This window comes from Hypanus sabinus, chromosome X1 (assembly GCF_030144855.1).
Source record: "Hypanus sabinus isolate sHypSab1 chromosome X1, sHypSab1.hap1, whole genome shotgun sequence".
Classification (NCBI taxonomy): domain Eukaryota; kingdom Metazoa; phylum Chordata; class Chondrichthyes; order Myliobatiformes; family Dasyatidae; genus Hypanus; species Hypanus sabinus.
In genome coordinates, this window is record NC_082738.1 from 17,147,593 (window position 1) to 17,173,429 (window position 25,837).

The 25,837-nt window shown below is 38.3% G+C and overlaps 1 protein-coding gene across 1 annotated transcript in view; it reads right to left on the reverse strand.

The window, feature by feature from the left end:
* The window catches only part of kmt2d (lysine (K)-specific methyltransferase 2D), a 248,352-nt gene that overhangs the window by 195,895 nt on the left and 26,620 nt on the right, over nucleotides 1-25,837 (reverse strand). The window contains exons 3-5 of the mRNA XM_059955967.1: nucleotides 18,786-18,888; nucleotides 3,778-3,913; nucleotides 2,797-3,038 (exon numbers count right to left, since the gene is read on the reverse strand). Of these exons, the coding sequence (XP_059811950.1) occupies nucleotides 2,797-3,038; nucleotides 3,778-3,913; nucleotides 18,786-18,846 (439 nt within the window). The 5' untranslated portion in view covers nucleotides 18,847-18,888. The remainder of the gene's footprint in view (nucleotides 1-2,796; nucleotides 3,039-3,777; nucleotides 3,914-18,785; nucleotides 18,889-25,837) is intronic.

Consider the following 25,837-nt stretch of genomic DNA (forward strand, 5'->3'; position numbering starts at 1 on the left):
GTGCTTCATTTAATGTTACATTATTTGAAGTGCAGCAAATCATTAGCAAATGCGACAGCTATTTTGCGCGCAGCAAAATCCTCAGAATAGGCCAGTTAAATGACGTTTAGTTGTGCTGCTGAAGGAAGACTGTGGCCAAAAATCTGAAAAGGTCCACTGCTTTTCGAATTATCTCATGTGATCTTTAGACTGATCAATTCAAACAGACAGGTCAGACTTTCAAACAAGATCTTGTCTAAAGGACAATGCAACACTTCTCTAATGTGTTACTCCTAAGAGTTTCAAGTTCTGCAGTGAGCTTTGAGCCAACAAGCTTAGGACTCAGGAAACAATTAATTATCAACTGAGCCAAAATAAATGTAATATCATATGCTACACAGAAGTGCACTGTTCAATCATCACACACTAGAAGATGCCACAATGCACTAGGCAAATGCATCACATGGAGACTAAGAGAGTCTCTCTGACTTGATAGCATGTCTGCAAAAATGAAAACCAAAAGCAGCCAAAGTGGAAGTAGTCAGGATAACAAAAAAAGATGCGAAGAAAGCAATACTGTGTAAAAGAATCCCTTATAAGAGATTTGTGGTGTGGGGGAGGGAGAAGACCAAGAAGGAAATCATAATCAGCCAGATTGTTGGATTCTGATCATCATCAGGCAATTGAGATAGAAGTCACAGAAAGGTTAGAGCACATGAAGCAGCTATTTGGCCTGCCAAATCCATAATGGCTCTATGTAAGAGCAAACCAGCCAGACTCACTCCCCTGCTATCCTCCCACCTCACACACAAACCTCTGCAAATTCCTTCCTTTCCAATAAACATTCAGTTTGCTTTGGCTTGTTACAAATGGATATGCCTCCACTGACTCCATGTAGAGGTTTTTCCCCTATATTATTTTTAAGCAACAAGCAACAAAATTACCTTTATTCTATATTTCCTAATTCATGACCATTCTGCCCATCCAAAAAAATCTAAATATTCTATGAACAATTTTAACTTCAAATACCTGTCAGGTCACATCAGAGTCTCCATTGTTCCAGCTTCTCCATCCTATCTACATGATTAAGGTTGATCATCCCAGGAATTATTTTGTCAGTCTCCTCTGCACTTTCTCTAAATCTTTTGTGAAGCATAGTACCCATGATTGCATATCATACCCAGTTGTGGCTGACACTCATGCTCATCATGCCCTGGGACTCTATGCTATTTATAACATTCAGCAACTTGCATGCATTCAACCACTTTGACAAAATACTCATCCGCTTTCAAAAAAAATACATGCACAGTATTTCCCAGTCCTGCTGCTGCACCTCTGTTGGGCTTATACCCACTAATCTTTTCATTCTTAAAACTAAAATATATCACTGCAAAGCTCAGTATTAAATTTCATTCGCCTCTCTACATCTCCTTGAAGTTCAGTTGTACTTTATACTTGTCTTACACAGAACAAGGAGAAGTCTATTCACCCATTTGGGGTCATGTCAGTTTTTTGGGGAACAACTCCATTAATCTCATTCCCCCAGTCTGATTATCTCCTCATTGCCCTCGATGCCCCCAAATTATGTGTAAATTGGTTTATTATTGTCACATGAATGCAAGGGAGGATAAACTTGTCTTATCAGCAAAGTTAACTCATGGAACTGTTGCAACATATTTCACAAAGACTGCATAATGTTTAACTAATGTTTAACTAATGTTTAACTCCATAATGTTTAACTACACAACTTAGAGGCAGTAAGTTCCAGATATCAATCATGCTTCATGTAAAAAAAACCACATTTAAAATTCCTTCCTCACACCTTAAAACCATGCCCTCCTGTTTTTGCTAAGCCCACCTTGGGTTAAAAATTCTTAATACCTATCCTATGACTTATAATTTTATATACCTCAATCAGCACATCCCTCAGCTTCCTTCAGTTCAGAGAAAACAAATCCACTCGATCCAATCTCTCATGATAACTACATTCCTCCAGTCCAGGCAACATTCTGGTGAATTTCCTCTGCATTCTGTCCTGCAAAATCATGATCATGATCTTTCTATAGTGCAGGGACCAGACCTCAGCACAGTATTTAAAATACAATCCAACCAGTGTTTTGTAAAGCTGAAAGACTTATATTCTTATATTCTAAGCCCTGACTATACCAACACTACCTGCCTGTGTTGCTACTTTAAGGGAACATCATACTCAAGCCCCAAGGTCCCTGTTCATTAATATTTCTTAGAGTCCTACCACTTACGGTGCATGTTCTACCCCTATTTCACTTCCCAAAATACTTTGTAGTTGGCAGAATTAAATTCTATCTGTCAGCACTCTGCCAAACTTTTCATCTGATTTGCATTCTTAGACAATTTTTCTTGCTATCCACAACACCACCAACTTGTGAAACATCTACAAACCTATTAATCTATTAATCTCATCTCCAACAGTCACATTTAAGTCATTAATGAGCAACAAGGGATTCAGCACTGATCCCTGCATGGCACAGCAGAGACAGACTTTCAATCAAAATGCATCCTTCTTCCACTACCCTCCTACCACCAAGCTGCCTAGAAAGACTCTTATTAAGGTTATTAAGATGTAACAAATTAACAACATTAAAATAACTAAGTTTTAATGAATCAAAACTCTAATCTTTCAACATGAATTTATTGGGGGGAAAAGAGGATTAGGAACAGTTTTATAAAAGTACAACATACAACAAATTTAATACAGAAATATTAATACTAAAATGCTTTGAGAACAACTTGGGACAAAGTTGGACTCTAAACAATAAAGTAGTTATAATTTTTCACCTGTTGACTCAAAGAGAGCCACTGTTGTTGCACTTTGCTCAAAGCCAACTCGTGTGAGCTCATCCGAGAGCCCCTCCACCCCCAAAACACTCGCATGCCTCAACGAATCCCTCTCAGTTCTGTTAGTCCCTCTGTTTCCAAGTTCCGTCAACACAACTGATGGATCAAACTGCTTCAGTTCTCTTTGTCCATGTAAGCTCTGCTCTCCACAGTTACAAAATACGCACAGCTTCTGCTCCAGGCTGGTCAAAAGGAAGACTCAACAGATTAGTTCTCATGACAGTACTTTTAAAATCATTATCTACATTAATAGCTTTTATCTTATTTACAAAAAAAAATTAAATTTAAATACAGCTGTCCTTTGATCTGTAACAAATTCACAAAAATGTTTTATTTTTTAAACTGTTTCCCCATAATTAAATTGATGTGTGAAGCTCTGGACAACTCAAATAAAAAATCTTGAGCAAAACAGCTGTAGAAGTAAAATTAATTAAAATCTGAAAAACATGACTCATGAAACTCATTTGAGGAAATGAACAAGAAGATTTATGAGGGTAGAGCAGTGGACGTTGTGTACAGGGATTTTAGGAAATTATCTGACAAAGCCCTTCATGGTAGGTTGGTCCAGAAAATTAAGGCATATAGTGTCCATGGTGAGCTGGTGTATATATATACACACACACACACACGTGCAAACATATACGTACACACAAAAGATTTGGATGAAAGTGTAAGTGGTCTGATTAGCAAGTCTGCAGATGAAACAAAAATTGATAGAGATGTGAATTGTGTTGTCAAAAGATACAGCAGGTAATTCAAAACGTCATTGAAGCTCCTGCAATTTGAGGTATTTCAGAGACCCCTGTTTTTGATTCACGTGTTTCCCAAACTATATGTGAAATTGCATCAGCTGTGTCATCCACAGCAAGGCGGTGAGAAATCTCCAATTTCTGAACAGCTTCTGTACATTTCCCCTCTCACCTGCACTTGTCCTTGTGTTGCTCTTTCAAGACAGGCTCTAATGCCCCTTCTTGATTTGAAGAGTCATGAGATTCAGACGGATCACCTTCATCTTCTTCTGCCAAACAACTTGTTCCAGTGGAGTCAACATTCATAGCTGCAATAGAAAATGAAACTTTTCCAACCATTTCCTCTGAACATCATGTATTTGTTTCAGAAATCTTTTGTAAAAGCACCAACTTATTCATGTACACAAGAAATTCTGCAGATGCTGAAATCCATAGCAATGCATACAAAATGCTGGATGAATTCAACAGGTCAGGTAGCACCTATGGAAATGAATAAACAGTCAATGTTTCAGGCCAAGACCCTTCTTCAGGACTGGCAAGGAAGCGGGAAGACACAAGAATAAAAGGTGGAGGAGGGGAAGGAAGATAGCTAGGTGATTGGTGAAGCCAGGTGGGTGGGAAAGGTAAAGTGCTGGTGAGGAAGAAATCTGATAGGAGAGGAGAATGGACCATAGGAGAAAGAGGAGGAGGAGGAGACCCAGGGGAAGTGATAGGCAAATGAGAAGAGGTAAAAGGTCAGAGTGGGGAATGGGGAATTTTTTTTAAACTGGAAAGAGAAATCGATATTCATGCCATCAGATTGGAGGCTACCAAGATAGAATACAAGGTGTTGCTCCTCCACTCTGAGGATGGCCTCATCTTGGCACAAGAGACAGCCATGGACTGACATGTTGGAACAGGAATTGGAATTAAAATGATTGGCCACCGGAAAGTTCCATTTGTGGTGGAGGTGCTCAACGAAATTGTTCCCCAGTTTACGATGGGTCGCACCAATGTAGAGGAGGCTGCATCAGGAGCACAATAGATGGCCCCAAAAGAATCACAGATGCAATGTTGCCACATTCATGCTAAGCTCAATTTCATCAATTTTGCCTCATCCACCCTGCCCTTAAATTCACTTGGTCCATCTCTGACACCTCCCTCCCCTTTCTCGATTTGCCTCCATCTCCAGAGACAAACTGTCAACTGACATCTTTCATAAACCCATTGATTCCCACAGTTACCTTGACCACACCTCTTCCCACCCCATCTCCTGTAAAAATGCTATTCCATTTTCTCAGTCCTTTCACCTCCTCCATATTTGTTCCCAGGACATGGCTCTCCATTCCAGGACATCAGAGATGTTCTCCTCCTTAAAAGAATGGGGCTGCCCTTCCTCCATCATTGATGCTGCCCTCACCTGCATCTCCTCCATTTATTTCCAAACTTCCGTGCTATCTTCCCGCCGCCTTATCAGTGATAGAGTCTCTCTTGTCCCTACTTACCACCCCATCAGCCTCTGCATCCAACACATCAACCTCTGCAACGTCTGCCATCTCCAAAGGGATCCCACCACTAAACATATCTTTACCTCCCCGTTTTCCATGGGGATTGCTCCCTCTGCAATTCCCTTGTCCATTCATCCCTCCCCACTTATCTCCCTTCCGGCACTTATTCCTGTAAGTGGCCTGAGTGCTACACCTGCCCATACACCTCCCTCACCTCTATTCAGAGCCCCAAACAGTCCTTCCAGCTGAGGCAACACTTCACCTGTGAATCTGCTGGAGTCATCTATTGTGTCCAATGCTCCCAATACGGCCACCTCTGCATTGGTGAAACCCATCGTAAATTGGGGGACTGCTTCATTAAGCACCTCCACTCCATCCGCCACAAGCGGAACTTTCCAGTGGACCAGCATTTTAATTCCAATTCCCACTCTGATATGTAGTTCCACAGCTTCCTCTTGTACCAGGATGAGGCCACCCTCAGGGTGGAGAAGCAACACCTAATATTCTATCAGGGTAGCCTCCAATTTGATGGCACGACTATTGATTTCTCTTTCCAGTGAAAATAAATCCCTCTCACCCCACTCTGACCTGCTATCAATTCCCCTGGGGTCTAGTCCTCTTTCCCTTTCTCCTATGGACTACTCTCCTTTCCTATAAAATTCTTCTTCTCCACCCCTTTAACTTCCCTACTCACCTGGCCTCTTTCCCCTCTACCTTTTTATTCTGGTATCTTTCCCCTTCCTTCTCAATCCTGAAAAAGGGTCTTGGCCCAAAACATCCACTGTTTATTCATTTCCGTAAATGCTGCCTGACCTGAATTCCTCCAGCATTTTGTGTGTGTTACTTATTCATGTGCCTTGCTGAAAGGTTAAACCTCAGCCCAATTAATGTACATTATTTTGTTTCCCCTTTCTCTGAATAAAAAAGAAAAAATATGGCCATTTTTTTTCTTTAAATTAGGCTAGTTATAATCTGCACAGCCACAGCCATGGAAGCCCAAATCTGGAATCATCCCCCATATCATCTTGAACATCGTAATAATGAATCTCAACTTAAACACAAACAGGAAACCAAAACTGTATCCTTGATTAAATTAAGAATTAATGTGTGTACACAATTCTGTGTGCAGTGGTGGTAGTAGGGAGAGAAAGTGAACAAGAGATACTAAGAAAATGAACATAAACTAGGCAATAGATTCAGTATTCTTATCAGTGTTGCACTTTTATATAATAATAGACTATAAACCAGCAGCTCAGATAATTCATAATGTAAAGAAACATAGTCCAATTTCTGGCCCAAATTGGTTGATCTTTGACTCAACTGCAGTACAAGAAACAAAATGTCTCAATAACCCAAGATAGGAAATAGATTAGGAAGGGAAATTACCCAAGATTTCAGCTTCCCTTAGCCTCTCAATGCAATGTGCTGAAAAGTATGTGAGGATGTTATATGATGAGATAAATATCCTACTAACATTTAATTACATGGCGAATGCCAACTTGAGTATTTAAAGGTATTGAGTATTTGCAAGGTTCCACTGAAGCCAGCCAAGGGAGGACCAACCAGGTAGGCCCTACATGGTAAATTGTAGGGGACTGAGGAATGTGCTAGAACAGAGTGGCCCAGGAATACAGGTCCATGATTCCTTGAACATGGTGTCACAGTTATATAGGGTCATAAAGAAAACTTATGGCCTTCATAAATCAATGTAGTGAGTACAGGAGTTGGAATGTTATGTTGAAATTGTACAATGTGTTAGTGAGGCCTAATTTTGAGTATTGTGTCCAGTTTTGGTCACCAACCTGCAGGAAAGATGCAAATAAGATTGAAAGAGCACAGAGAAAAAATAGCTGGGACTTGAGGATCCGAGTTATAGGGAAAGGTTGAATAGGTTAGGACTTCATTCCCTCGTACATAAAAGAATGATAGAACATAGAAGTTTGATAGAGGTATACAAAATTATGAGGAGTATAGATAGGGTAAATGCAAGCAGGCTATTTCCCACTGATGTTGTGTGATAGACGACAACTCGAGGTCATGGGTTAAGGATAAAACGCGAAATGTGTAAGGGGAACAGAGGGGGAACTTCTTCACTCAGGGTTGAGAGTGTGGAACAAACTGCCAGCACAAGTGATGGATGTAGGTTCAATTTCAACATTTAAGAGAAATTTGGATAGGAACATGGATGAGAGGGGTACTGAGGGCTATGGTCAGGGTGCAGGTCAATGGAACTAACCAGATTAATGGTTTGTGATGGCCAGGATGAGCCGAAGGGCCTGTTTCTGTGCTGTAGTGTTCTATGACTATGAACCTCACTAAACATTGCTTTAGGAGAGGAAGAAAAACCTAGGGGATAAACTTCATCCTGTGCCAATATGACACAGGAAAGAGCAGTTACAACAGAAGCAATTTGAAGCCTAGCGGCACTGAAGATGAGCTATTGCACACAAATAGTTTGTACAAACATTACTTTGTCAATATATGTAACTAAACACAGGTGAAGGTCACTGAATGAGCCTTCAAAAACTAGAGAACAGACAGATTTAGCATTTAGAACTTGCATGTTTAATTACACATGCACAGAAGTCCCAACCTGCTTCCATTTTAATGAGTAAATGCCAGCAGTTCTGAACACCCAGCATTTAACATTCAAATCTGATGGAGCATCCACAAAATGAACTCAGTGACTGAGCCTCTACAGCCCACTGAAGTAGAGGGTGCCAAAGATACATCACTGTCTGAGTGAAGGAGTTTTTCCTCATCTTGGTGCTAAATAGCTTTCCATCTAATCAAAGGCTGTGACTCTTGGCTTTAGAGTGCACATTACCAGGGCTAACATCCTTCTTGTGGCATATTAAAGCTGGACTTTGTGGAGTCATACAATGACAGAGAACCAATAATATAATTAGGGTTAAATATTTCATAATTTTAAGCAATAGGCAAAAAAAGTCCACTTGGAGGAAATGGGTTGTTCCACTGACAAAACAGCACCAACAAAAATGGCAAACATACCAAATTTAAACTTTACTTTTAAAATGCTGCACTGGATTTTAAAAATAGCATACAGTAGTAACTAAAACAATTGTGAGAGTAAAGGGATAGCTGAAAATGGAGACAAGAACATGATTATTCAAAGGAAATTGAACAACTTCATCAAAATCAATGTGACCAATTTCTCTTCTGAGACTGTGAACCTTAATGAAAATATGATCAACTTCCAACATTCAACCAAGCAACTGACAGATTTCGTTAACAAAAACTAACAAGACACTAACTGACAGAATCACTGACTGCTTGATTGAGTTCCTGGCAGATCACAAAATTGGTTTGCTTCAATTCCCTACATAGCTGAATAAACCACCAGCACAAACAAAGAATTCCACTTTTAACACAGTGTACGGCCCAATTTATTACTGAGATTAACAAATGGCAGGAATCAAAAATGTGCATTCCACAGGATAAGCAGATTTCAAATAACAGAAAGACTTCATGCAGCTTGCAGAATAATGATGCAGACTTTTATTTTCGTTTGGTTATGCTTATAGAGACCAAAGACAGGCATAGTTGATGCCCCCTACTAAAACTTTATTTAAACAAACCAATGTTTCTGGACCCAAACCGAATCAAAAATAAAAACTAGAAAGTTCAATGTCTAGCTATGGACATGCTGCTGCAGAGCCTTGGAGGTGGAAGGTGAGGCCAATCATCTCAAAGGTTACAGAAATATCAGAGAATCAGGAAGGGGAGGGGGTAAAAGTCACATTTTCAGAGGATGAAGTATGTGACAAGTCATAGAGTCATAGAACACTACAGGACAAACAGGCACTTTGGCCCATCAAATCCATTCGGAACTATTAATCTGCCTAGTCCAAATGACCTGCACCCAGACCATTGCCCCTCCATAACCCTCCTATGCATGTACCCATCCAAATTTCTCTTAAGTATTCAAATCAAATCTGCATCCACCACTTCTGCTGATAGCTTATTCCACACATTCACCGCCAAGTGAAGAAACTCCCCCTCAAGTTCACCTTTTACCCTTAACCCATGACTGCCAGTTCAATTCTCACTCAAAGGCCTGCTATCTGTATCCCTCATAAGTTTGTATACCCTCTATCAAATCTCCCCCATTCTCCTATGCTCTAGAGCTTTCTGTGAGGCAAAAACCCAACTGGAGAGGTAAAGAGATTTGCAGATAAAATTGTACAGATTTGGGAGCCAGCAAGAGAGGGAACTGAAACTAGGAGGGAAAAAAAAACTGACAGCAAGGACAAAGTAAAACAAAAACATGTAATTTTTGATAAGGGTAGTGATACGGCTCTAAAAAGTACAGGGAACACACAAAACAAGAAGAGGTCACCACATACAATGTGAGCTCAAGTGGATAGTAGATTATTCAAATAGGGTCATGACAACAAAATGTAGATTTTGAAGCAAAAAATAAATAAACTGCAGATACTGAAAGTCTAAAGCAAACAAAAACAAAAAAAGAGGCAAATGTACTCAGCAAGTTATGCAGCATCTGTGGAGAGAAATAATCAAGACTTCAAGTCAACGACCCATGGACAAGATGAGTTTGTAGAAGGCACTGGGAGAAACAAGAGGGAAACCAGAATACGGTAAATACGATATAGAGTCAAGGCTAGAGAAGGGAAAGGCTTGGTTTAGCAGGCAAGGGATGCCAAAAGAATGGAAGATGACAACCATAGAGATGTTAATGATCGTTTTTTTTCCTCGTGGAAAGAGATGGCAAACACAGGTTTAATATGCAGTCGATAGGGAAGAAAAGCAGCTAATAATAACTCTTCTGCAAGGCATCAAAGAGAAACTGACGGCTTTAGTAGTGAGCAAGGTCAGAGTGTGCACTACTAAACAACAAGCATTAAAACCTGAACTTCTATACCTCCCTCTCCAACTGGATCCTTATCTTCCTCCATCAGCAGACTGCTGTTAATAACATCTTCTCCTCACTGATAATCAACATAGGTGCACCTTAAGAATGCGTCCTTAGCCCATTCCTCTACTCTCTCTACATTCATGGCTACGTGGACAGGTACAGCTCAAATGTTATCTATAAATTTGCCAATGACACCACTGTTGTGGGCAGACTCTCAGATGGTGACAAAGAAAAATAGAGAAGTGAGATAGATAGGCTGGTTGCATGGTGTTACAACAACAAACTGTTTTTTCAAGAGTTAAATAAATATGTGAGGAAGTTTCTTTGGAAAGGTAAGATGTCAAGAATATCGTTGGAAAAATTGACATGGAAATTTGATCTAGGAGGGTTACAACTTCCAAATTTTAAGAATTATTATAATGCAAATCAACTTAGATTTATTGCATCTTTTTTTGAGAAAGACAAACCGGCATGGATTAGAATAGAGCTAGATAAAAGAGGAGAAAATATACCAGAAGATTTTATACATAAATGGGAATCTAAATGGATACGGGAAAAGAAAGAATCTCCTATATTAAAACATTTGATTGACTTATGGAATAAGATAAATGTTGACGACGAGATAAAGAAATCCTTATTAGCAAAGAGATCTTTAATTCAAAATAGACTTATTCCTTTTACAATGGATAATCAACTTTTATATAATTGGTTTCAAAAAGGGATTAGATATATAGGAGATTGTTTTGAAGGAGGTATCTTAATGTCATTTGATCAATTAAAGAATAAATATAAAGTATCAAACAACACTCTTTTTTGTTACTTTCAACTAAGGGCTTATTTAAGAGAAAAATTAGGTCAAACAATGTTATTGCCGAAATCTAATGAAATAGAAACTTTAATTCAAAAAGGAAAGATTAAAAAATTCATTTCTTGTATATATAATTTGATTCAAAAACAGGCAATTAAACAAGGAGTCCATAAGTCAAGACAAAAATGGGAAAGTGACTTGAATATTAAAATTGAAGAAAAAAATTGGTCAAGACTATATCTTGAGAGTATGACAAATACAATAAATGTCCGGTTTAGATTAGTGCAATATAACTTTTTACATCAATTATATATTACACCACAAAAAATAAATTAATTAAACCCAAATTTATCTGATCAATGTTTCCGATGTAACCAAGAAATTGGTACTTTTTTACATTCTACTTGGTCTTGTTCTAAAATTCAACCTTTTTGGACAAATTTAAGAGTTTTATCGGAACAAATTATTGGAATACAACTTCCACATAATCCAATATTATTTTTACTAGGTGATATTGAAGGAATGAAACCGATACCCAAATTGAATAAATATCAAAAAGAATTTATAAAAATTGCATTGGCAGTAGCCAAAAAAGGCTATTGCAGTTACTTGGAAATCGGATACATATTTAAGTATCGGTCGTTGGAAGAAAGAAATTTATAGCTGTATTCCACTTGAAAAAATTACTTATAATTTAAGAGATAAATATGAAACATTTTTGAAAATTTGGCGCCCTTATTTACAAAAGACAGGATTAAATATATAGGTGCTCTGAAGATGAAATAATTGGTTATTTGGGGAAAGAAATAAATATATATACTAAAGTTATTACGAACTCCATGGAGCATGTGGGGATCTTCCAATATCCAGGCACTCTTTATTTCTTTTTTTTCTTTCTTTCTCTTTTTTTCTATAGGGATGCTAGGGGGGAGGGGTTAAGGGGAGGGGGGGATGGGTAATATACATTTTTTTCCATACTTTATTTTGTAACTACTTGAAATACAATAAAAAAAGTTTATAAAAAAAAACAACAAACTCGCACTCAATGTCAGCAAGACCAAGCAACTGATTGTGGACTTCAGGAATCGGAATTCGGGAGAACACACACCAGTCTTCATTCAGGTGTCAATGGTGGAAAGGGTGAGCAGCTTCAAGTTCCTGATCACCAACATCTCAGAGGATCTATCCTGGGCCCCACATACTGATGCAATCACAAAGAAGGAATGCCAGAGGCTTCATTAAGAGTTTGAGGAGAGTTGGTACATGTCACTGAAGACTTTTGCAAAATTCTATAGCTGCATCACAGGATGGTATGGAGGCTCTAATGCTCAGAATCGCTACAGGCTATATAGGTCGGGATTCCCAAGCTGTTATGCTATGGACCCCTACCATTAACCGAGGGGTATGTGGACCCAGACTGGGAAACCCTGCTGTAGAGGGTTGTAAACTCAGCCAGTTCTATCATGGGCCCAACCCACCCCGCCATCGAGGACATCTTCAAGAGGTTGTGCCTCAAGGCAGAATCCATCATTAAAGACTCTCATCTCCACAACATGGCTTCTTTTCATTATAACCAGCAGGGAGAAGGTACAGGAGCCTGAAGATCCACACTTAATGATTTAGGAACAGCTTCTTCCCCTCCACCATCAGATTTCTGAACAGTCTAGGAACACCATCTCATTATTTATCCTTTTGAACAATTTATTTATTTTCTAACTTATAGCAATTTCTATGCCTTGCACTGTACTGCTGCCACAAAAAATAAAACAACATATTTCAGTGATAATAAAGCCAATTCTGCTTCACTGCTGAACTGCAGATAACAAACAAGTTTACATCTCAGGGGCATGACCAGAATAAGAGCAAAGTATTAACTAGGGTCAAAGATGGAGAGGCAGTTGTTGAGCAGACCAATAGCAGCAGTAACATGACAATAAATATAAAGGTAGTTTCTAAGTATAGATAATGACGAAGTAATAACTAGATAAATCATTTTCCCCAGGACCAGTAGGAATTGTGAATGACAGAGACCTCAAAATCAAAGATGGTTTCTTCTGAAATCAAGCAATGGTGGAGACACAATGAGTTGGGCTGCTCATGTGGCAATTAGAGATACTTTAAACTGTTAATCTGCAAGAATGGTATTCATCAAAAGGTCCAAGAGCAATTCAGAAGTCCAACTGCAGGCCCACAGATCAATTCACAGAAACTGCAAATGCTTCTACATGGAAAAGCTGGTTAAGATTTCTTTCCCTTTTTGTTCTTCCTTTTCAGCTTTGAAATCACAACATTTCACAAAAAAGTTTCAGCCATTAAGACCAGTTGTCACCCTTCTCTTCCCAGCACATTCTGTTTCCTCAACATTGGCCTTACATTTGTCCTTTCACCTCCACATGATCTCTGGCTGAGACTGAGCCAAGAGCATAACATTTGTTTAGGTCACCTAAAATTGGACATTTAGTGACCAATCCAATAGAATTGGTATGTGAGGATAGCTGTCTCAAATGCAGCTGACATTACCACTGCTGAGAACAGAGCTATTAACACACTGGTCTTCCCAGTTAACATGTAGAATTTTAGAGATGCATTATTATTGGCACCTTGTGAAGCTCATTAAGTGATCTTAGTAACTCCACCCAGCTTTCATATACAAAATAGGTTGGAAATAGCTAATAAAAAGAAAGGGAATAACTGCCTGGATCTAGTGTCACACATTATGTTCAATGAAAATTTACTAAAACAATTTCCCAAGGCATAAAAGACAATGAACCTCATTTGTAGAGTAAGGAAATTGCTTGACGGTCTCTGGAGCAGTCCCCATAGTGGGAAACTGCAAAACCTCAAACAAATTGAAAACTCTTCATAGTCTTCAACTTACGTTCCAGGCTTCAATAAACTTTCAAGGAGATCTAGCACAAGCTCAAGGTCTGGGGTGTGTAAGAAATGTCATATCAGAAATCAGTGACAGATGCCTGAGAAGCTAATCAGTCTCTAATAAAAACGTCAAAGATAAAAAGTCCTCTGTTCAAATATATTCAATGTCATTTCCAGCAGGAAGATGGATTTTGGTCAGGATAAGGACGACTACTAAAAAAGTAAAGAAAGCTTCAAGAATGCTGCATCTTTGCTGACTCCATCTCCAAAACACTATAGGGAATGCTACCATTCAGCTGAAAAAGTCTAGTAAATTCGATATTTTTTCTACAGCAGCCGAAGTTATCCAACACCCACTCTCAGTGGTAACTGCTCAGTGACTTAGACACAAGCCTTCATCATGTCAATTAAAACCATGCATAGCTTTGATACAGTAACCAAAGCCTTCCCTTGCTCTACTGACAAATGAAAATCATGTCACGTGTCCAGCGAAATGAACAAAGTCCACTTTGTTGCTGCAACTGGAAGAAAACAGTCTGAAGAAAACAGCTCTATTTCCATCTTTAATATCTCTATTTTTCTGTTTCAGGGTTCTTTTGAAGACCCTGACCTGGAGTTACACACTGACTTTGATTCTTTGCGGGAGTGGGACCCGCTCTCGGGGTTTCAGGACTGGCCGTTGTTTGGCACGCCAAGGGTTCGGCCTGAGAGTCCAGCTCGGATTTGGAGACCTAAGATCTTGAGGCTCTGGAGATGGATGGATCGAGGGTCAGGCATGAGACCCGTGTGTCATCAGGATATCTGCTGTGGGCCCGAAGACCCGGGATCTTCGCAATCTTCAGGCACAGAGCTCGAAAAAAGCGGACTTTTAACATTGTAAACCAACTAGTTGTTTGTTATGTCTCCCCACTCGCCGGAAAATGGAGACACCTCCTTCTCCTTTATCAGGGAGAGAGAGAAAACCTGTGGGATGTCGAATGCTGGGAGAAACGCAAAGTCTTTGGGGTAACTGCAAGTCTGTTTCTTTGCTATTGCTTTGCTCACGCTTGAGTCCTTGTTGGCAGTGCCAATACTTGTTTTTTTTTTGCTGGTGGGGGGGGAGGGGGGGATTGCTGCTCACTGCCACTAATGTGCGGGGAGGGAGGGGTGCTGGAGGGGGGTTCTTTGGGGTTCTACATTTAACTGTCGTTTGTTCTTTGGGGCACTTCTGTTTTTGCAGATGTTTGCGAAGAAAAAGCATTTCAGGATGTATGTTGTACACATTTCTGACATTAAATTGGACCTTTGAACCTTTGAAGAATACATGTGAATGTTCCTTACTGTGGAAAGGAAGGTAATACTACAATAACTTTCACACATTGACCTGACCACCTTTAAAAGTTAATAAATGAGGCTAACGTTTCTTAAGTTCTTTAGATTTTACTTAATATCATTCTTGAATATATAGATCAAAGAACTTTAGTAAAGTCCCTCAATCACTACCCTTCATCCCAACCAGTATCCTATGTGATCCTCCAATTCTATTGATCTTGACCCGATAACTAGCACATCTTACATCTTGAATAGTTGAGGGCTCAATTGAGAGATTCTCTTTGTGATGTTGAAGTACAAATTTGAGAGTGGTATCAATCACTTGTGGTTCAAGGGCACCGCAACAATAAGAAATGTTTACAACTAGCATTAGTAGAAAACTAATTTTGGAGAAATTAATAGGCTTGAAATCCAACGATTACTCAGGACATGATGATTTGCATCATGGGGTTCTGAGGGTGGTAGTTACAGAGATAATAGATGTACTGTCATTGCCCAAAATTCCATAGATTCTTAAGTGGTTCCTGCAGGTTGAAAGGTAGAAAACATAACCCTAGTGTTGCAGATAAGAATGACAGGAACCATAAACCAGATGGCCTGATATCAGTAACAGGGAAAATGCTGGAATGTATTATTCAGGAAGTGGTAAAAGGAATTTGAAAAAAACAGGACAGAGTAAATGTAGATCTACTGACAGTAAAGTTACATTTGAATAATATGTTAGAAGTTTTTTTTGAAGTTGCAACCAGCAAAATAAGGGAGAACAAATTAACATCAAGAATTTGAACTTTTGGAAGGTTATTGATAAAATGGCACAGAGGAGATTATGAAGATTACATTGCAACAGTATCGGACTGAAATTTAGTTAATGGAAAGAAAACAAATGCGTCATTCTTAGGTTGGTAGATTGTGTTAAGTGAGGTGTCACAGGATTGTGCTTGAACCCAACAGTTTATAATCTATATCCAGGACTTGAATAAAGGCGTCTTGTAACATATCCAAATTTACTGATGAATCAAAGCTAGGTATCAGTGTAGCCTAAGAGAAAGACACAGAGGAACATCAGGCAACATTTACGATTTAAGTGTATGGTAAAGTATATGGCAGATGGAAAGTAATATGGAAAAATAGCAGATAAAGCAGAAAGTTGAAATATTCTTCAAATAGAAATGGTCAAGAGTTGGTAGGTGGTTCCATTAGAAAACAAGACATATTTACATTTGAATTGAAAGCTCATGATCAACATTTACCATTATAAGTTATAAGCAGTAAATTTCATCAGTGCATTTTTCAGTAAGAATAAACAGTAGTTCATTACCTCATTAAAAGACATTTAGTTTGTATAGTTTATAGATGCACAAATCTGAAAATACAAGCAATAACTACAGAGAGCACTTATGACCCCATATGCAAACAATCAGTTCAACAGTAATCCCAAGTGATATCTGCTCTATTTAAGTTTGTTCAGATGTTGATCAGTTCAATTTAGTAAGCTTGACAGTTCAGTAAAATTTAAACTAAGAAAGAGTTGTGAAACCAATTATAAGTGATTCTTGAATGGGGATCATAAAGTTCCTTTACACAATCGTATGAACAACAGACCATAATGTTTCTATAATTGCCAGATATGCAGACAGATTTCCATGTCTGACTTCTTCTCAGTCAAGTAATCACAAACTTGAACAGTAATTAAGCAGGCTGAAAACTCCACAGACCAAATGCAATAGTAGTAACAAACTGTATTTATTGAGTAGTTTAGTGTCATGCATTCACCTTATTGGAGGTACATGATAAAACTGGCCGAAGTCAGTTTCATCAAGGGTAAGTCTTGCTTAATAAATCTGTTGTAAATGTTTGAGGAATCAGCAAGCAGGAGAGACAAAGGAGAATCGGTGAATGTTGTGTACTTGGATTTTCAGAAGGCCTTCGACAAGATGCCACACATGAGGCTGCTTAACAAGAGACCATGGCATTACAGGAAAGATATTAGCATAAATAGAGCATTCACACACAAAATGCTGGAGGAACTCAGCAGGTCAGGCAGCATCTATAGAAAAGAGTAAACAGTCAAGATTCCAGGCTGAGACCTTTCACCAGTCCTGATGAAGGGTCTTGGCCCGAAACGTTGACTGTTTACTCTTTTCCATTGATGTTGCCTGACCTGCTGAGTTTCTCCAGCATTTTGTGTGTGTTGCTTGGATTTCCAGTGTTTACAGATTTTCTCTTGTTTGTGGATTGATAAGAGTATTGACAGGAGGCAAAGAGTGGGAATCAATGGAGCCTTTTCTGGTTGGCTGCCATTGACTAGTGGTATTCCACAGGAGTTGGTGTTGGGACCACTTTTGTTTTTAAATTGTGATAGGTCAATGATTTGGATGATGGAATTGATAGCTTTGTGGCCAAGTTTGCAGATGATACAAGGATAGGCGGAGGGGCAGGTAACAATGAGGAAGCAGACAGGTTACAAAAGGGCTTAGACAGATTAGGAGAATGGACAAAGAAATGGCACAGGAAGCACATGGTCATGCACTTTGAAGAAATGAAAGCTAAAATTATTTTCTAGATGGAGTGAATATTCAAAAATCTGAGGTGCAGAGATACTTGGGACTCTTCATGCAGGACTCCTTAAGTGTTAATTTGCTGGTTGAGTCAGTGGTGAGGAAAGCAAATCCAATGCTAGCATTCATTTTGAGAGGACTAGAATATAAAAGCAAGATTGTAATGTTGAATTTTACAAGGCACTGGTAAGGCCTCACTTGGAGTATTATGAGTTTGGGCCCCTGATCAAAGAAAGAATATGCTGACATCACAGAGGGTTTTGAGGGCTCAAGCATGATTTTGGGAATGAAAGACTTACCACATGAAAACCAATTGATGGCTCTTGGCCCATACTCGCCGAAATTCAGAACAATGAGGGGTGACCTCATTGAAACCTATTGAATGCTGAAAGGCCTCGATAGAGTGGATGTGGAGAGGATGATTCCTTTGGCGGGAGAGTTTAGGACCAGAGGGCACAGCCTCAGAAAAGAGGGGCATCCATTTCAAACGGAGAACAGGAGGAATTTCTTTAGCCAGAGTGGTGAATCTGTGGAACTCATTGCCATAGATAGCTGTGGAGGCCAAGCCATTGGGTATATTTAAGGCAGAGGTTGGTAGGTTTTTAATTAGTCACAGTATGAAGGGTTATGGGGAAAAGGTAGGAATTGGGCTGTGAAGAAAAAAGATCAGCCATGATGAAGAGCAGACTCAATGGGGCAAGTAGCCCAATTCCATTCCTTTTATCTTGTAGTCTTATTTGCTTTTGTTGGATAGTCTTTAACCACTATACTCAATTGTTTACCTTTCTAGTTATTGTTCAATCAATCTAACTTATCTTATATATCATAACCCCTGGTTCAAGAATTTTCATTCATCAACCCTTTTGAAGTTGAGAAAGCCAAGTGCCAACATACAAATGGCAGAGTAAGATGAAACAATGATTCTCAGTTTCATCCTTAAACCACCTTCAATTTCAGCCAAGTCACAATCCAAGTTGGAGTTTTCTAAGCAATAGGATTGTTGGAGGAAAGATGGGATGGAATGGCATGATCTGCACCTCTGAATAAGGGACAATATGGTGTAAACAACCAAGGAATATGTATTGAGCATCAAACAACAGAAATTACTTAAGATAGAAGCATCCATATAGAAGGTGACATTAGATTAACTTGCCAAGCAGTTAATAAGCAATAGGCTAGTGTTTCTGGCCACACTAAAAACAAAATCAGGTATCGTACAAGCCCATGAAACCAAGCTACACATACCAAGAAGCATACCTGTGGCACTTGAGCAATTGTCCTCATTGCTCGATTCCATTCCATCCATACTGAACCTTTTTCCCAGATCCGACACCACTTGCTGAAACACCTGAAAAATATATTGTGAACAGTATACTTAAAACTGCACCCAATTATATAAAAACATAAAGGTAACGTGAATAGCAGTGCAATTTCTGTATTAGAAGATGCAGAGCTCAATGTATAAATGCCATATTAGCTTTCCTAATTGAGTACTCAACATGAAGTAATTTCAACAAAAGTGGAAGTTGTCAAATACTATGATACAATAACCTCATCCAGCAATTTTACACAAATTCAACATCAGCACACAGGAACAGGGACAAAGGCATTCAGCCCCTTTATCTTCTTACTACATTCAATTAGATCATGATACATCTCATCTATCCATCAAGTTTCAAGACAAAGTTACTGCCACAGGCTAGAGTTAATGCAATGGTGAGGGGTGTAAAAACTTAACAACAAATAATCTACATTATTTAAAAGTAAATGAGCAGTAATAAATGTCAGGCAGTAAGTCCATCAATTGCACACACAGATTTCTTTGCCATCTTGCTTGTGCAGTAACATAACACACTCCCAACCAAGTGATCGGCTAACTTACCCCCATCTAAATCATTGAACAGGGAATGAAATCAAGCACAGTGCAAGGTAATGGTGAGACCAAAGAACAATTTGACCAGATGAAATTTCTACTCATTTTGTGCTACATGTTGGACAAGCATTTTGATAATTGAGAGCTAAATGTTCCAAGCATATGTGTGACACTGTTTGGCTCATACAGGCTATGCCAGCTTTCAGGGAAGCATCCCATCAGTTTCATTCCCTGTTCTCTTCCTTTCCCTCTACTCTTGCAGCTTGTTCTTTCACTCATGTGCTTATCAACACCCTTTTGATTCTTTGGGACTCTTTGCTTTAGGAGTCAATGAGATATGGTAGTTAGGGGACAAACAGAAGAGGTCAAGGATAAATCCCCAAGGATACTGGAGAGACATGTGTGAAAATAGCCACTGTAAGCGATTCACTGGCTGTGATCAGGTAGATAAGAATGGAACCAAGCAACTGAAGAACCATTCAGTTACACAACACTGGAAATGTGTTGGAGAATATTATGTTCAAACATCAAAAGGTTGAGAAGGAGGGTGCAGAGTTTACTTTTGTGACATAACATAGGATGTCATTTAACTCTGTAATTTCAGGACTGCAGCAAGTACAAAAAATAATTGGGAAGGGAGGGATTCAACATGGAATTCCAAGAAAGATGTATTAAACTTTAAGTTAAGGACAACTCATTAAAAATACATTAGATTTCAAATAGATTTTTTAAAAATCTGAAAAATTACTGACACCAATGCCACAGTTCAAGATCTTGGTACAGATTTCAAATCATTAATTCATGTTCACTGGTCCATAATTACACTTTTACCAAAATTATCGTCACTTCACCCCAATCAAAAAATTGATGCAGTTTCCACAGGCTTCTATTTTTCCCAGCTGTATTTTCCACAAGGCTGACTCGTACAAATAATCCCACCAAGATCCAGAGATATTCAGTTTATCAAGATTACTTCAAAAGATACATAAGCTTGAAACAATGCTATACAAACTGCATGTGTGTACATTGCATTGCCTCAAGCGTCAAGGTTATAAATTTTTTTAAATGCCCAAGTTATACACGAGGAATAGCAAGCAGAGTCTTCACTTGTGACACTAAATGAATTGCCTTCTTCAGAATAAATCTGTTAAACACAAATTCTGATGGGCAGACACTGACCAAGAAAGTAGAAACGTTTATATTTGTTGGAAAAATCATCTAAACAATTCAGGTAATAAAAAACATACATGTATATCCATATTTAAAATGCTCATAAAGTGCAGCTACAAACTGATCCTCTTATTGCACTTGCTTATAAGTCATTTAGATAATATTCTGATGCACAGACTGCTTAACAATAATTATAGATAAAAATACAGCACATCAATTGCTACTCTGAACACAGAACGTTATTTCCTCTGAAACTGATGTAAATCAGCATAACTGTTCAAAATGTACAGTACTCTTTGCCCATTACTAAAAACTGTCTGCTAATAAATGGTTATTTCTTAGTTGCAAATTTATAAAGCCTATTAACCCTCCTCCATTCAACCTCCTGTTGATCTCATATCTAGCAAATATGAAGAATATTTATAACAAACCTATTTTGCCCAAGTGTATTATGCACCCAAGAAACTTAGCTTGGACAGAAAGCTTGGAGAAATCTTTCACTACAGTTCTCGAGTTGAATTCAACCCAAGATGAAAATCCACTCTCTTTGGGCATAATTAATCAATGCACAAGTCCATGCAACAAAAATTGTTTTCACCTAATATCAACTTTCAGTCATATCCAAAGGCCACAAGAATTATCAGTACAATTAAGACAAACCAACTTGTGGGATTACATGTCGCTAACACCAGATGCACAAGAGTGAAATAATAATAAAAAAAGCCACACTTCCAATACTCACCAACACACAAACAATATACATAGACCCAAGAACATCATACAAATATCATATTCCAAATCCTTATAAAGGCCAAAAGGAAACTATTGGGAAATGCTTCTTAGCTCGACAAGGGCAGCTGGCACTTGGGACCAAAACACCAACCAACAAACATAATCACTGTTCCTTCACTACTGTTGGGTCTAAATCATGAAACTCAGCTCATCAATGTTATCCAAATACCTTCACTAAAAAGGGCTTCAGCGCTTCAACGTTGCTCACGCCACCTTCTCAAGACAATAGGTTATTGGCTATAAATGCTGCCTTGCCAATTGTACAACTGTCCTTCACTGAAACAAAGCGTGAGACATAATATGAATGTTTCTACTGATGGTAGAGACTCAGTTAAAATTCTTAGTCACTAATAAATCCAATTTAAAAAAAATTAAAGAGCTTTATTGCACATGGAAACGTTAAAACATGAAGCATGCTCATTCATGGAGTAACTGAAGCTAATAGCCTAGATCAATTCAATACCCTTAATTAATTTAAAAGAGATGCTAAGTACACAAAGAGAAGGCAAGAGACTATTCCAACAGAGCGATACAAAAACTTTCATGAGGTATAAACTGACATAGTTCTCTTCAATAACACTAATAGTTCACTAAAACTGAGTAAACAGTAGTAATTTTGGAGGCGTTACAAAACATAACAACAATTTCAATTCCTAAATATTCAAGCCTTTTAAGAACAATTATTGCAAGGGGGGACAAAAAGAATTGAGTTAGTTTGTTCTCTCATCCTTTGCCTACACCATTTACTCAAAAAGACATGGATCAAACTGACTAAATTTAATTTCTTTGCTCCTCTTGAATCAAGGTTTGAAAAGATATGCAATCTTAAAATAGGTAGCGTTTCATTTCATAACACAATGTATCTCTATGCTGTCCAGTGGGGAACTAGAACTGAATAATAAACATGAAATTACAGTGTATTGCTGCAAATGTAAACCTTCATCACTATGCATGCTCCAGCTTCTGAAGAAAGCAAAAAATGCACAGTGCCTAGGCAATATGGATGTCTATTTCAGTTCTGTCTTTGATATGACTATTATGTTTACATTGGTCTACAAGAAATGCAAACTGATGCAACTTAAATCTAACATTCAAAGAAAAAGTACTGAGAAATACAATACAGTCATAGAACACTACAGAACAGAAACAGGTCCTTTGGCCCATCTAGTCTGTGTCAAAGCATTAACCTCCCTAGTCCCATTGACCTGTACCTAGACCGTAGCTCTCAATAGCCCTCCAATCCATGTACGTATATAAATTTCTCTTAAATGTTCACATCAACTCCATATCCACCACTTGCTCTGGCAGCTCGTTCCACACTCTCACCATCCTCTGAGTGAAGTTTCCCCTCATGTTCCCCTTAAACAAATCACCTTTCACCATTAAACCATGACCTCTAGTTCTAGTCTCACCCAACCTCAGTGGAAAAAACTGGCTTGCATTTACCCTAAGCGACCAAAACTGGGCAAAATACTCTAAATTAAACCTCACTGACATCTTGCACAATTTCAACATAACATCCCAAATACACCAGCAATACTATATACAGCTAAAGTACAGCCAAAATGATTATCAAAGCTACTCGCAAATCAAGGGCATCAAAGCAAAATCCACATACTGAATAACTACAATATACCTAATTACAAAACAAAACTCCTAACTCTTGTATATTTGCATATAAATGTATTAAAATGTATTCAGCTTCAGAAATATACATAGTCTATTAAATAGAAAGTGAAAGCACACCAGAGAACATCTAATCACATTATATTTTGGAAATGAAATCCTAACACAAGGATAGGATAACAATTTTCTGAAAGAGGCAACAATAAAAAACAAGAGATTAGTTGTTTATTGCTGGAATGTAAACAGATTAAACTAAAAATTGCTGTTAAATGTGCATATATTTTCTGCAGAAAAAAACTATTTTACTCCATATTGTTTTGGGGGAAAAAACTCTTAAAGTAACATTTCAAGAACCTTAACACAAGTTTATAATTATCACCTGTATTATGTCAAACTCCAGCTCTAAAATTAAATTAACACAATGGGGATGTAAAAACAACACTTAGACTGTTCCAACACGGCTTTCCCTGCCACAAAATAAAAATGCCTGCTCTATAGGTCACCCACAGAATAAACTCCTGCACTTTGATGGATTTTTTATTTCAGGTGAAACCACCTTCAAATATACAAGTGCAAACATTTCAGGACTGTTCATAATTCAAACAGCAAAAACAAAAGGTCACACTGAGTAATTGACCTGACCTTATATGGCTTTATGAAGGCCAATAGGAATTAAACTCAATTTTTCAACCCATTTCTAATGCATTTCCCTTCTGACAAAATTCATAATTATGTAAATAACAATATATGAATATTACTTTTATAAACTTGACCATCCATCATTAGATTCCTGAAATTTTAAAAGTAATCTGCAGTACTTTAATTCAACAAATTTGAAACCGCCAAATCAGTAATCGGTACCGACGAAAAACAATTTACCTTATTGCTTGCCCTATCCTTATACCCCTACACTCCATAAATACTGATGGAAATTCCCCACTGCATGGCTGATCCTATTCCTTGTATAGAAAGCTTTATGATCGACATTGGCCTCGGGCAGGAGGCTCCAGCTTGGGCCGCGGCCACTCCTCACTTTCTCCGGGTTCGGCTTCACTATTTCCTGTCACTAAGTAATCAAAAACATTCAACAAAACTCGAGAGCAAAGGCAAAATTAAAAGAAAAATCCGACTTGACTTAAACCTACAAAGACAAAAAAAACCGAGAAAATGAAAAGTGAACAGAACCAAAAACATCCAGAGGAGCGACGGAAACGTCATCACTTCCGTTCCGGTTAGAAACAGTAGCTTCCAAACGCTCGTTCCAGCTTGGGTAAATTTTTGGGGAAAAAAAACAGATAATTATTTTAAAATATTACCAAGGAAATAGGGACGTATCTGATAGGTATGTTAAATATGCAACTGAGTAGGAAAATCTGCAGGCAGGAACAGCAGCGGGTCAATGCAATAAAATGTTTAGTTCCGACAGAAAACCCTATCCCATCCGTTTCGAAGTAAAACTGAGAAGGTTCTCAGTTTCCAAAACGAATCTCAAAAATTATTTAAACATATCTGACTAAACTCTATTCTTCGAGCTGTTTCAATAATATTTAAAGCAGCAGATGACACACAACACCAAAACTGCATTACTAAAAACTGAAATTAACGGCGGAACACATGTTAGTGAACTAAAATCCAGGCAACACAAAGCATCGCGTTCCAGCCGAACAAAAGGACGGGTTAGAAACGGTGTCTCAAATTTGAAATTCAACCGTAAATCGCATTTTCAAACACAAAGTATCTAATTCTAAAATCAAATAAAAACATAAGATTTAGTGGCAATGAAACCTAAATCATACTTACGATATTAACCAACTCCTAATTTAATATCGAACTAACACTTTACTTTTAATTAAAAGATATTTTCTATCTGCCACGAAAATCGCGGCGTAAATAGTGGTCACATTGCAAGCAGTATCCTCAACGATCTCCTCCCCCAACACACACACACACACGCGCGCAACTTCTGTTAAAATTAAACGTTTGCTCAAGGCCATCTCAACAGCATAAATAACTTGTGTTGATGTGAAATTGCTACAAATTCCAACACAGCTCAGTCAATGCATATGCCATGTTGCAACCCCTGCATCCAGGTTTTAATAAACAGTTTCCAATTTAACCCAATTGTTCTTCCATGCCTACGGTTTTGCCTAATTTTGTTACCTCTCGACTCCACTTTTTCACTGTTCTTCTAGTTTATCTCCCATGTTCTACTTCGCATAAACAGTAGCTCATCCAAACCTCTGCTGAATGTGATGTTCAGACCAAGTATATTCATCTGGCATCACCAAGCTTATCAACATACATTAACGCCCAGACCAGTAACATAACTACAAAAACCTCATCCTTATGTTCAAGTTCCTCCATGAGGCTTTCCACTTCTATAACCTCTTCTAGTCTGACACCTTCAGAGTTCAGATCTCCTGTGTATATTCAACTCTGACTTCTTGTGTTTCCCACACCTCTTTTGCCCCATCAATGTTGACTAAGTCTTCACCCTTCTGGACTGCAGACTCAAATCCCCTCTTCTGATCCTCTCTCTTCTCTCTCATCCTTTGAAAATCTCCCTTAAAATAGGGTTTTCTGACCTAGCTTTTGGTCATCTGTCCAAGTATTTCTTTCTGGTTCAGTTTTGAATTGTGTTCAGCTAAACTCAAACAATTTGGCATATTTTCTAAGTTAATGTATATAAGTAATAACAGTTTGTTGACATCTTAATTTTATTATACAAATCCAGATGTTTAAAAATAAAATTAATCTGAGATGATTTTCCATTTAGGGCTACAAGAACAATAGAGGGCAAAAGCCCCAAGTACAGCGCCTTGCTAGTCAGATTGGA